This window comes from Maylandia zebra, linkage group LG11, assembly GCF_041146795.1.
Source record: "Maylandia zebra isolate NMK-2024a linkage group LG11, Mzebra_GT3a, whole genome shotgun sequence".
NCBI lineage: Eukaryota > Metazoa > Chordata > Actinopteri > Cichliformes > Cichlidae > Maylandia > Maylandia zebra.
In genome coordinates this window covers 23,595,514-23,609,556 of record NC_135177.1, presented here as the reverse complement: position 1 = coordinate 23,609,556, position 14,043 = coordinate 23,595,514, and the positions used below count along the sequence as shown (strand labels likewise).

Sequence of the window (14,043 nt, the reverse complement as noted above, 5' to 3'; positions counted from 1 at the left end):
CAGCATTCCCTTACAGTTTTTACTCCCCTTTTATCTCCTGTTCTCATACGTCTTTTTTTCCCCTTCTATATGCGTCCCTGCATGCTGTGGCTCTTTTTAAACCCCGAGTACACTTTCAATCTGTCTCTCTGTTAGATTTTCACCTCTTCACAGTGTATTGTGTTGCTGTAAAATGCTGTTCTGGTCCCTCTCATATAAACACAGACTCCTCCTTCACTCTTACTTAATGTCATTAACAGGTGGCTGTCCGAAATAGACGCACACACACACACAAACAGCAAGGCTGTCGCAGATACAGAGATGTTTTTTATCATGCTGGCAGGCTTGTCATCATGTGAGCGGACCACCCTGCAGCAACTTTCCTTGCTGATTTAAAATTTGAAACATTTATGGAGCATGAGCTGGATGCTGTTGAGATTAAACGTGAGGTGTAAGCACAGTCTGGGGGCCAAACACCAGACACACACCCACCCACACACACACACACACAGATGCACACGCATTTAATGGGCAACAGCATTAACCAACCAGACTCCAACCCCCTTCACATCCCCCACCTCTACTCCTTTACACTCACTTTCCATAACTCTTACGTTCCTCTCTCCCACCCCTTTCCTCTCTCTCTCTCTCTCTCTCTCTCTCTCTCTCTCTCTCTCACTCTCTCTCTCTCCCACTCACTCTCACATCACTGCTCTCCCCCCTCTATTAAGTTTCATGCTTCTCTTCCTCTCGAGCTGAACAACACACACGACACAGGTCAGATTTATTCTTCTTTTCAATCAAGTGCATTAGCCAGCTGTTGCTTTCTTACGCCCACGTGTCACACAGGTGGCGCTGGCTGTCACCGGTCAAGCAGTAGAGAGAATTTCTAATTTTCACGACAGAAAATGCAGCATGAAGTTATATCCTGTGTTCAGACGCTTTAGAATTTAGGCTACTGCACCAAAGTTTTCGTTGCATTATAGTATATAACTTTGTATACATGCTCTATATACCCTGCTAAGGATAATCCTTCACTTACTGCAAAGTAAGCACTTGTTTGTGTCACCCACCCTGAGAGCAGCTTGGCTCCTCTGAGCCGTCTGATCACACTGTGGTTAATATGAATGTAATGTGATCAAGGTTTGTAATTCTATGACCACTAATTTGGCTGTCAGCAGCTGCAGTATTGATGTCCTTTATTACAGTTTATGTTGGAGGGTTATTTTAATGCACGGTTGCTATTCCATACCTTTGGTTCACTAGTCACACGTATGTATCTGCCTTTTGTTAGCTATAAAATGATTTTTACCCCAACTGTCACTTAGTGCTTGTTGATAAGCTGATATTATTGTTTATTGACATTGCAGAACCATCTTCTCATGCTCTGTGTAAATGCTGTCTGCTCTTACTGAATTGTTATTATTGTGATTATTGCGGGGCAGACGACACGCAGCACGACTAAATGACAATGAAATGTTTTTTGTTACATGTTTATTATGTTTATTATTATGTCTCCTCACATACTACAAAGTATCAAAGACAAAGGCTTTGCGGTGAGACTTTGCACATGTTGCCTAAATAAAACCTCTGATGCTGTCAGCCCAAAGCTCTGAATTAGGTGATTCGCCAACTGTGCGTGGCCTGCTGGTGCTGCTTTCCTAACTGGCCAGGCCTCTCGCCTCCACTCTGTGACCTGTTGGACCTCACAGCAGAGTTAATTACTATAGCCCCCTCTCTCTGTCAGAGGGTTCAGGATTGAATTATCACCTCTCGTGCAGACCATCGACACCGTTGTGCCCCGTCACTCACTTTGTTTAAATCGCTCCAAAGGTCCCTCGCTCACAGTTGAAAGTCTCTGTAAGCTGGGACCAAACTCGTGCTGAAGCACACATGTGCAAGTGCACAGCCGCTGCTACATATTCCCAGTTTTCCTGGTATAAGTAATGCAGCCTGAGAGGTATTTGTGGCAATCCATTATCCCCTCAGATCAAAGGGGATCTGTGTCTAAGCCAGAGATAGTGTACCTGCTCAGAGAGACGATGGGTTGTCAACTCATCTGGGAAATTGGAAGCTGGGTGGTCCGGTGTGACACTACGGTGTTATCTCTCACCTTGACCTTGCACAAACCTACTCCAGTAGCTCTTCCAGTCGAATTGTTTCTACATCTCCTGCAAAATCTGCCATATGGCTTATCTATTGTTGGCTGAGAGCATTTCATATGGCTTTTAGGGAGGGAATACTGTAGATGCTGATAAAGCTGTTGGAAATTAAATATTACGCTGGTGATGAAAGGATTTTGCTCTGGTGAAGCATATGCTGGCTACTCTTTCATCTTCCTGTTTCATCTCTCTTTTTCAGAAGCCTGGACGGAAAACAGACAGACAGCTCTCCTGGTCCTTGCCTCCATCTATCCTATTTTGTCATTACCTCACTTCATCTGCCCCCCTCTCCACTTCACAGTAGTTCTATTCATATCTCTTATGTCCAGCCCATTTATTTTTACTTGATCTTCTCACTGCTTTTGCTCAATTTTCCCGTCCATCACAGGACAACTGATAGCTCTCTTGCAAACTTTCGCCTTCCGAACCTAAAACATCTCATTATTTGATTCTAATTAAAACACTTTTCATCTATTATCTGCTTCTCTAATCTTCATTTGAGGTGTCCCGTCCCATCCCCTGTACTTCTTCGGTTCTGGCCACTTTAGATCAGTATGTGGTCCAACTTCTTTGTACAACAGGATGAGGAGGGTCGCACAGGGGTGGCAGGACAGAGTGGAGGTTTGGCTGGAATGAAAGGTGGTAGAGGACAGAGGCGGATCCACAAGTTGAGCGACAGCCAGGAGGGAAAGATCAAGCTGGCTTTCTTTGTCTCTATCGTCGGTGTGACCCTCACGGTGCTCGGCATGGGGACAGAGTTTTGGGTGGAGCTGGCCCAACCAAAGAATTTCAGCGGCAACCAGACCTGCCAGCTGGCCCATTACGGCCTTTGGAAGGGCTGCATCCGCACCCTAAGGGTGGATGAAATAGACCCAGAGAGGACAAGCTGTGGTCCTGCTGATCTACCTGGAGGTGAGACCTCAGAGTGGTGTGTGTGTGTGTGTGTGTGTGTCTGTGTGAATTTGTGTAAATCTGTTTGATCTGCACAAGATGAGCTGGTGAGTTTCTGCAGGGACTATTTTGTGTTTAACTCCCTGTCTGCTTTCCTTGCAAGTCTGAATTGAAGCTGCCACCATGTTACAGTATGTGTATCGGTATCAAAGTGGATTAACAGCAAGGGGTCAGAGACTGTTTGTGGAAAGAAGTTGCTGACATCACCCTTAATCACTGTAGGTTTTCTGTGCCATGACAAATGTTGTAAAATAAGAGTGAGCTGTCATAGCTGACATAATGTATGCCCCCTGGGAATACATTTGTAGGTCTTTGTATCTGAACTCATAAGAGGCTGAAAAAAGCTCTGTTGCCACTTTGTTTAAAAAAGTCATTTGCATCCAACGCGAACAGTCTTCATTTTTCTGAGCAACATTTTTCTGAGTTTTGATATAGATTTAAAAATAAATGTATTCCTTGTGTGTATGTACACTTGTGTGGATTTGCAAAGGAATAATGAGAGTTGGGTATCTGAAGCCGCTTGTGTAGATACAGTATGTATCTAGGTCATCCTACAGATAATGTGCAAATTGAATCATTAAAAAGTATAAAGCGTGAAAATGCATTCAAGTGCATAAACACAGTGGTGCTTTATCAGTTTGGATCCTGCTGGACCAACACACAGCAGCATGCAAATACAATATACAGCATATTTGTTGGCAGTCATAACATGATCTGTGTAACAGGGCATTATTAATATTAAGATTTTCTCCTGACTAAGCATCGAATCATCTCCTGTTTTACCAAGAGTGCAGACAGGTGATAAAGGGGCAAACCAGAGGTTTATTGTGCTGACGGACATTCATGTTTAGAGTAGTGACAGGTTCTTTCTAAAAGCACTTTATTCAACTTGACCATGGTTATGTTCTCCGGAGTGCGCCGATTATCTGCACAATGACCTATTTCTGTCTGAAAAGTGAGTCTGGAGATGGAAAGAGGCAGGTACTGGAGGAGAAAGACTTGCTCCTGGAATCACACATGTCTCGTGGATTCTGCCAGGACCCAGCAGCGGTCTGAAGAAATCACAAAGTCTCTTTAAATTTCAGAGACACAAGTGGTTCACATATACAACTTAATGATCCAGTTTTCAAGGATTATTTATCTATCCTTTGCTAATTTATCTTTTGTGCCTTTTTGACTGCTTCGAGCTGGCAGATATGATTCCAAGATGCTCTGTTGGTGTTTGAGAGAAGCCAGTATGCTTCTGACAATCTTCATCACACGTCCCAACACTGTTGGCCCACGCCGCCTGTCACAGATGGCCGTGGGCTCATCATGTTTGCAGGAAAACAAATGTTTTTGCCATCTATGGTTCCCCATTTCACATCCCTGTTTACATGCCTCTGGCTCCCGTCCCGCTCAAAGTGCGGCCTGACGATGCCGTGTCTGTCATCCCGACACCAGCTATCCATCTTCGCTGCCTGCTGGAGAGAAACATGGCGGCTCAATAATTACAGTCTCAGCGGGGGTAGTGGGAGCAAAACCAGTTGACTGTGATAGCATAATGTGTTACAAAATCAGTATGGTTGACAAATGGACGGTCTGCTTCATTAAAAAATGTTTGCAAATGCCCTCAGCCACAGCTATATTTGTGTGGTGAGGAAGGATGTCAGAATATGTGTGTGTGTGTGTGTGTGTGTGTGTGTGTGTGTGTGTGTGTGTGTGTGTGTGTGTGTGTGTGTGTGTATGTGTGTGTGTGTGTGTGTGTGTGTGTGTGTGCACATGCACGTGGTCATCTTGGAGCACATAATTTTCAGTGGGTGAAAGTCATCACTATGCACTTGTGAAGCCAAACGGAATCTGACTACTTCACAGTTTTTGTCTAAATATAGAGAAGGGGAAACGAGGGGGGACAGGCAGGGACCGAGTGAGAGTGTATAACTAATGCAGTATTAACTAACCCCCCTGTGTTTCCCCCCCCCCCCTCTTGACATCTCCTGCTCGCTCGTCTCACCTCCTTCTCCATCTGCGGCTACCCTCTCTCTTTCCCTTCACTCACCACCCTTCCATCTGCCAGCAACTCACTCCTCCTTTTCACCGCTCTCATCCTCTGAGCCTGTATCCATACTTCTCGCATCTTCCTCCTTCTTTTTCACCCGGCACATCCTCTTCCCGTCTTCTGTAGCCATGTCCCTTCATTAGCCTCCATCTGCCCCTTCTCTCTGTCTACCACTATTTCTCCCCTCTGCCATCCACCCTTAGTGTTTTGCTGTCTCTCACCCTCTTTGGCGGCACCATATGTGCAGTGCTGGAGTGTGCGTATGTGTGTGTGTTTGTGTGCGAAGAGGTGTGTGTCTCTGGGTATTCCAGCTAATGCTCGATATAAATAGGAATGATGCCTGGAAGGACAGAGTGCATGGATGCATAGTAGGCACATCAGAGAAGACAAGAAGTCGTCCATAGGAGAGTGAGTGTGTAAGTGCGTGTGCGAGCGCGTGGGTGCACGTGTGTTTCTTTGTCTGATCTCTTCTTTATGCCCACAGAATCCAACTGTACTTACTTCAAATTCTTCACCTCTGGGGAGAATGCAGTCATATTCAAGAAGACAACTAAGAAGAGTGAGATGTTACACCTTCCCCTGGACATACACATTAGCAGTTACACCAGCAGCTTCTTCTTTCAATAAAGATGCTCACTGCGGTGCTCACAGGACCGTACTGGTGGTTTTTGCATGTTTTAGACCATTAACTTCCACTGCCACCCCTTTTCCAAAGCAAGCCATAAGCTATCAGACTGATTAATGTGTTTGCTGTGCTGCCCAGGGAGCCACTGGTTTCAGTGTAGTTTGGAGATAAGCTGGATGAGAATTAATAGGCTACTTACATCACAGCAAACATCAGTCATTTTTATCTTTTGGTCGTAAGTTGTGAGCAGAGGCTGTTTTGAAAATTTGCTTGCTGATATGGTTAAAGAGAAGGCGGCATTTGACATATGAGCTGTGGGAAAGATTTGCTGTCAGTGGCTGCACAGTAGACTTGACATAATCACACCAACAGATATGCACAGTCCTGTGAAAAATAAGTAAGGGTATACCACTTCTCAATCATAAGTCATTAGCCAATGAGCATATCCCATCTAACCCTTTCTGACTTTAACAGTGACCTTAATTTACAAAATGTACTTAGTTTTTACTCAATATGACCCGAAACTAGTGAGTGAGCCCATAAACGTTTCAGTAATTTTTTTACAGAGGTCAAATAGGAAAGGAAGCTGATGGTCATTTACCCATAGGCACAACCACAAATCTTCTTGCATCCAGAAGAGTCGAGTCGCCCCCTGCTGGTTATTACAGAAAAGTACATTTTAGGTTCTGAGCTACCGGGAAGCTAGCATATCTATTTTGTACTGTGTTTACGGTTTATGCTAACTTTGTGGCAATTTTTCAAAGCATAGATTCCTAAAGTGTTGACCGGGGTGGGCTACGAAAGTACTGCAACTGGGCTACAGTAATAACAGAAATTCTGTTGAAATTACTCACAAGTATGTAGAGTTACATATTTATATGATTTTATTTATTTGTTTAAAAAGAGAATAAAAAATGATAATAAGAGGTGGCTAGTCTGTGATGTTACTCGTTACTCTGACGGAAGGAATTGACCAACTATGACCATTCCTGTTATCTGCAATGCTTTTATTAATGAAATAATATCTACGTGTTGGAGAATCAAAAAAACAAAACAAAAACAGCACAATTGGCACAGGCTATTTTTTGGGGTCGCACCTGTTCAGGTTTGGAATGCCAGGAAAATCTGTTTTAAGCAGAGCCAGTACAGGAAGGAGCACAGATGACATCATTTTTGTTCTTTAACAAAAATCCAGATTTAACCAAAATCCCAGAGGAATCAAACATGTGTGAGGTGGTGTAACATAACTAGTTTCCAGACCTCACAATAATTCCTCCATCTTTTGTGCTGCAGATTTCTTTCTGCATGCACTTCTGAACATCTGCGCTTTATATTTTGTTATTTCTCGCTGCTCTCCCTCACAGGTCTGAATCTAGCAGCAGCTGTCTTGGCCCTTTTGAGTCTGACCATGATGGTGATGGGCTCCATATGCATCGCCATGTCGCTCAGCAAAGGAGTGCAATTCTTTCTTAAGCCAGCCTCCTTCTGCTTCATCCTATCAGGTGGGATGTGACTCTTTTTTTAGTCATGCTAGGACAATATTTTCATGAGTATTTTAAGGATTGTAACTGCTGATTGAACTTTTAAATGTTACTGTTACTTTTTTATCTTCTCATGCAGGTGTACTGGTCCTGCTCTCTGTCCTCATATTCCACCAGTCTGTGCTGGCCTTACTGTCCAGTGACCACTCCATACCTTTACACCATGAACTGTCCTGGTCTGTGGCCTGCGTGGGCTCAGCGGGAGGCATTCTTATTTTTGGAGGCGTCCTCTTCATCATTCTCGCTCTTCCTTTCAGCCCATGGCAGAAATGTTTTCCACACAAGAACAGCGACACCTAGCCCTCCGATGCTGCACACAGTATTCACGACGTCTTTGCTTATGAGGAAGGAGAAATTGATTTCTGACAGCTGTGATGTCAAGCTTGCTCTTGGCATTGGTTTTGCCAGAGAAGCCATACTAACTTGGTCTTAAATTTATGAAAGGGAGTCAACAACACATACACAACACAGCATGGCCTGCAGAGGTAGATTTTGCAACGAAGTGCTTTTGTTCATTTTAGCATAAAATCGAATGACTGACGGGGCTACTGCTGACTTTTTTAGTATTTACTCAAACCTGCGTCACAAATAGGTTTGTTAGTCCGCCTGTAGCTGTACAAACATATAAACCCAACCTTTATACTGGGATAAGTCGTGCAGATGCTTTTCTTTTTAATTGCTAAGACTTTTTTTTTGAGGTTTGAAAATGTTCATAGTCTGCTTTGTATGAAAGCTCACCTCTCCCTAAAAACACAGTTAAATTAGAATATACAGTGTAGTCCATGCCCTGGAGAAACTCTTCTCATACTAATGTTTTCTGATGTGACTATTGGCAAAATTACAATATTTAGCTGTGCATTTGAAGAATTCATTACATTACACCATAGTTTAAGTTTGATGAGGGCACAGTTAGGTTAGATCATGACACAAGTTAGAACGTTTACATGACCTAGATTGGTATTACAATAATTTAAGATAAGGGGAAAATGTTTTGTTGATCTACACACTCACTCATTTCTCATGCCTACTAATGTCAACTGACTTTCTAATCTCCGCTTGCTGTTCTTGGAAGAATGTGACACAAAATAATGCAATAGCAAAACCAAATTTGGACTTTAATCTGTTCGAATTATAAATAAACAAGTGAAAACTTTGGAATCAGGCTGCTTAATATTGTTATTTTTTATTTCTATTTATATCATGCTTAAATTGACATATATCAACATTAAACAGTAGCAAATGCTTTGTTTTGATAGCGCTAGTAATTATATCATGTACATGTTATATGATTACATGTACATGCAGGAAATTCTGTTAAGCTTTTTAAATCTTAATATTTTATGTATTACTATTTATTTTATTACCTGTGTTTTACACTTGTGTAAATGCTGCTTCAGTGTAGCAGATGAATGTAAGTTGAATGAAACAGATGAAACACTATGTTGATATCAGAGAAGTATGTGGCCATGCGTCCTCTGTATATAAAAGGATTTGTTTTGTGCTTTATGAATGGTCAATGCTTGTGGTGTTGTCTCTAATCACTCTATGTGCAATGCAGTAAATACAATTTATTTTTGTCATAGGATGCTAACGTCTCAAACAGGAAACATTGGTTTACAGTATGTAAACTGTGCTCAGTATATGGCACCACTATTGGTTATTATTAAAACGATTTGACATAAAATAGCTGCCTTCCTTTGTTCTGCTGGCACGACACCATGTCTGCCCTCCAATTTGACATTCACCCATTTTCACCCCTTTGCAGAGTGACTCTTAACCCCTCTGCCAAACACCCCCCTCCCCCAGACTCCACTCCTCTATAATTAGGCCAGAGCTCATCGCAATGCATTTCACTGCAGAGGTTGGGAAACTTAATACTTGAATTTTAACTATGTACCCCTATCCTCATACCTATGCGGCCTCCCCGTCTCGTTCTGCCACCCCGACCTCACTGCGTCACCGCCAGCATGCCACCCGAGTTTTTTGCTCCATCCAAAAACCGACTGATTATCTCAGAAATAACAAATCTTCACACTCATCTCTCTAGAGACTACTTGACATCCTGGCAGTCACATACATTCCCATGCATGCATGTGTGCATGTAGACTCACATGTTTTTACCTCCCCAGTGGGCAGAAACTGAATCCACATGACACACTATCCGGGTTGTATATATAGCTGTTTAATAGTTCTACTGAGACTGCATGAAAAGTGGTTCGTAGGCACTTGTTACGTGTTTGTAAATGGAGAAATGCTTCCTGGAATTCTTTATGATGGACCTGTAGACTGAATGTGACAAGTAAAAGAGCATGAAATGATGAAGGGCTGTCATTATTGATTGTATATATAAATATATATGTATCTATATGATATATATGATAAACTGTTAATGGTGCTTGTGCAGTAGATTTGTTTGCTTTGGCAGTCCCTCTCCTTAAATGTTTCATCACAGTCATCCTTATTGTGACTGCAGCTACGTTGCAGTAAGTATGATAATATGCAGGGAAAGACACTCACTAATCCTCAGGGTGCTGGAGCACTTCTAGGATTCTCAGGCCCCTTGTCAAGGATGTCACTGCTTCCTCCTGCTCAAATGCATCTGGAGTATCATCTCTTGTCAGTAATGGGAGTCTTTGAGCTGCCACTCCTCTGCATCCCTCTGAGGAGAGTAGTGACCGAAGCACACCTTTACAGTATTTTGTAATCGTTCATGCAAAAAACGTGCATGAGGTACCAGATGGCCCTATGAGGCGGAAAAAAGTTATTTGGAGGTAGGGCTCAGTGAATTAACTTTCAGTTGCTCTTCTCATTATCTTCTCTGGCAAGTACCACCCATCTGGCACTATCCATATATTTGCAAATATTAGGAGCCTCAAGACTGACAGGGAAGGTTGAAATCGTTTTAGGATCACAGCAAACAAAACATTAGCTAAGAGTCCTTGAGCCACAGTAACTACTAAGAGCAGTGTTTATGACAAACTGTTTGTGTTATTGACAAGTGGTGAAATATCACAGTTGCTGTAATGTACTGCACTCACTTTAAAATTCTACTCTACCAAATATTTATGGAAAATAATGCAACGATTGCTCCAATACGTCAAACAGTTAAATCTGGCTTTAGCAGATTAAACTGCAGCATTAAAATTGCGCCTGTATGTTAGTTAAAGGATGACGATAATAATCCTTCTTCTTCGTCTTTCGGCTGCTCGCTTGAGGGGTCTCACCTGCCTCCATCTCAGCCTATCCCTAGCATCCTCCCCTGTCATACCAACACTCTTCATATCCTTCACAACACATCCATAAATCTTCTCTGTGGTCTTCCTGTTTTCTTCCTGCCTAGAAGCTCTATCTTAAACATCTTTTGTCCAATTTATCCACTATTCCTTATGTGAACATTTCCAAACCATCCTAACTTTGCGTGTCTAACTTGTCAACTACTCAACCTAACTGCTCCCTCTGATTTTCTCATTTCTAATCCTGGCCATTCTGGTCACGCTTAGTGAAAATCTTAACATCTTCAAATCTGCCACCTCGAGTTTCCTGTCTTTTGGTCAGTGCCACTGTCTTCAAAACATAGATCATAGCAGGTCTTAATACTGTTTTATAAACTTTCACTCTTGCTGCTATAATTCTGCCACTAACCACCCTGACACCCGTTTCCATCCACTCCACCCTGCTTACACCCTCTTCTTCACCTTTTTTTGTGCTCTATATGCTGCTTTGCATGGTATTTAAACTCACCTCCACCTTCACTACATCTCCTTGCAACTTTACCTTTTCTGTCTAGCTCTCATTCACACGCATGTAGTCTTACTTCTACTAAATTTCATTCTTCTTCTCTCTTGAGCATACCTCCGCGTCACCAGGTTCTCTTCCACCTGGTCCCTACTCCTACTTCAAATCACATTGTCATCTGCAAACATCACAGTCCTCAGAGACTCTTGTCTGACCTCATCTGTCAGAATGTCCATCACAATCGCAGTATGATAATAATCCAACTATTTCATAACATAAAAGTGACAGAGGCCATCATGAGTACCTTTAGTTTTGATGCTTTAAGTAAATTTTGTTGTAAATACCTTATCTCATGGCACTTTTTTTAGATTACTTTGATATGGATCAGAGTTTGTGAAATGGTCTCTTGACCAAACAGTTGAATATGCTCACATCGTGTTCAGACTACTGGCTTCAAGACACGTTCAGTGGAGGCATGTGATGTAACGTGCCAAACTGTCGCACAACACTTGGAGCTCGGTGACAGTCATGATGGTGTAGAGATGAAAGCTGGGTTCTCCTTAATTTTTTAGCTCTCTAATGATACGGTGAAGTACTAACTTCAACTCTGCAACAATGTAACTGGCCAAGCTTTGGCATTTTACCATTTTGTCACTTGCAGAGTGAGCAGAAAAATCAATTGCTCTCCTTAGCTGTAATTGAAAAAAAAATTTTTTTAAATTATGCAAATATTCGCTTATTTCAAAGTATTAAGTGCAAAAAAGGATCTTCTAGTTAACTGAGAAGTCCATTCTCAGTCATGAACTAGACTTGCAGATCTCACTTTCAAGGTCATAGTTTGGTGCACTTCTGGGTGGTTTTCAGCAGCATTCTGTTTTTAGATTGTTCCTTACAAGTACCACTGTGTCTCTTGGCACTTGTTTCTCTGCAGTGGGTGCTGGATTTCTTCCAATGTGTCAAAATGGGGATCCTTCAACTTGATTTTCCTTTTTGGGAAGTGGATGAAGTTGCAAGGAGCCAAATCTGGTGGTGAGCAAAGGTTGTGTTTGTCTAGCCAAGAAATTTTGCGCTTTTTAGTGCACTCTGAGTGGGACAGTGGCACGGCTGCCCCTCTGTTGGTCTTCCTTGGTCTCTTGTGTTCTGGGGGCCTCTGGATGTCTGGAGTCTTGATCTCCTCCATACCTGCTTCATGCCCTGGAGGACGGGGCTGTGGCCCCCCCACACCCTCTAGCAGATCATTACATGAAGGAACCTTTTAAAAAAACAAGCGCATCCATGCTCACAGGTGTACACACGGGTGATCACACCCACAAACTACACCCTTTTTGGCTCCTACCTCAAAGCACACTGTGTTCTGTTGATCTTATGTGCTGCACAATAATGTTTAATATTTAGTATTTACTGTCATATTCCCATATATCATTGTGATGTTGTTTATTCTATTACTCTTGTTCTCTTCTGCTTGTTTTCTTTTTTCTTTCTCAACAGGTGATCCAGGTGATTGATATATGCATTTTTTTCTGCCCATTCTGTTGGTTTTTGTTTTTTGCCCTTCTTCCCCGTCCCTCTTCTCAGCTGTTTCTCTTTCCCTCTTTCTTTCTCCCCCTTCTTTCCGCCAGTCAAGTCTGTCCCGTATTCAGCAAGTGAAAATAAAATAAACAATAAAAGGTGAATCAAATGGACCATTATGGCAAGGCTGGGATGGTCAGTTTGGTAAAGTAAATCCGTTGGGCATCTTTCTTTGCCTTTAGACAATAATTCTGATGGCAAAAGAGCCAAACGGGACAGGCAAGAAGAATAAAATAAATAAAAAAATAAAAAAGGTTGTGTTTGTCTAGCCAAGAAATTTTGCGCTTTTTAGTGCACTCTGAGCCAGCACGAGGTGTCACACTCGTATGCCCTACAGTTAAGAAGGTGGAATATTCTCCCTAAGACGTTACAGCAGAACTCCATCTTTACAGCCTGTCCCTGGGGGCTGAATTCACAATGGTGAGCCCAAGAAAAGGAAAAGAAAAAGAAAAGATGAACATAGTCTCACTACTAATCTTGAAATCTGCAGACTCAACTCAGAACAACTGAAAACCACTTGGTCTCACCCAGCACCCCAGCTTTCATAATCAGCAGTTATCCTCCGCACAATATTTAGGTGAGTCTGAAACAGAAGTTGATGATTGCTCTCAGGTATAAGGTCCATGACCTCTGCCAAATTGCAGGTCACGGTGTAAGTTGTCTATAGGGAACTCTTGTTGTTGTTGTTTTTATAACTTTTTGATCCACTTATATGGACTGGAGAGTCTTAACTGACAGGAGTCATACTCAGTGCTGCGTTTAGCTACTGTTGCCCATCTGCTTCAAGGTTTGGCATGATGCATGTTCAGAGATGCTCCTCTGCATACCTTTCACCTGCATACCTGCAGACCATTCTCTGTAAACCCTAGAGGTGGTTGTGTGGGAAAATCCCAGTAGATCAGCATTTTCTGAAACAGACTGACAACAGCAACCATGCCACTTTCAAAGTTACTTAAATTGCCTTTCTTCCCCATTCTGAAGCTCGATTTGAACTTCAGCAGGTTGTCTCGCTGATATCTGTATGCCTAAATGCACTGAATTTCTGCCATGTGACTGGCTGATTAGATACTTGAGTTGACAACATAATAAAGTGTCTATCAAGTTAATGCCTAATTAACTTGTTTTTGTCAACCACCATAACAAATTAAAATAAACTAAATCATTTTATATATGAATATGCACTGAATATGAACGGAATTAAATCTGAATCTTTATGATTCAACTGTGTTTTTTCACAGCCTTCTACTGTAGCGCAACAACAGGAGAAAGAACATGAAACACAAATTAACTGCAGGACTTTTTTTTAGTGCAGTATTTGTAAAATATTGTATTGCTTCATTTACTCGGGTAAAAAACCAGAATATTCCACCTTTTTTTTTCAGTCAATTTGGAGGTTCTACTGAACAACAAAAAAAGGAAAAAAAAGACAGCACTCTGTAAATA

The 14,043-nt window shown here is 42.1% G+C and overlaps 1 protein-coding gene across 1 annotated transcript; it reads left to right on the top strand.

Annotated features, from left to right (window-relative positions):
- The first annotated feature begins 667 nt into the window (after nt 1-667).
- On the top strand, nt 668-8,980 carry cacng6b (calcium channel, voltage-dependent, gamma subunit 6b). Its single transcript, XM_004550711.4, has 5 exons — nt 668-756; nt 2,341-3,053; nt 5,615-5,689; nt 7,120-7,257; nt 7,376-8,980. The coding sequence occupies exons 2-5, from the start codon at nt 2,696-2,698 to the stop codon at nt 7,594-7,596; spliced, it is 792 nt and encodes a 263-aa protein (XP_004550768.1). The 5' UTR covers nt 668-756; nt 2,341-2,695; the 3' UTR covers nt 7,597-8,980.
- The last annotated feature ends 5,063 nt before the right edge of the window (nt 8,981-14,043 follow it).

Coding starts and splice junctions, on each gene's coding strand:
- cacng6b (XM_004550711.4), top strand. CDS start 2,696: ATGTGGTCCAACTTCTTTGTACAACAGGATGAGGAGGGTCGCACAGGG. Junction 5,690..7,119: donor CAAGAAGACAACTAAGAAGA/GTGAGATGTTAC, acceptor TCTCCCTCACAG/GTCTGAATCTAGCAGCAGCT. Junction 7,258..7,375: donor CTTCTGCTTCATCCTATCAG/GTGGGATGTGAC, acceptor CTTCTCATGCAG/GTGTACTGGTCCTGCTCTCT.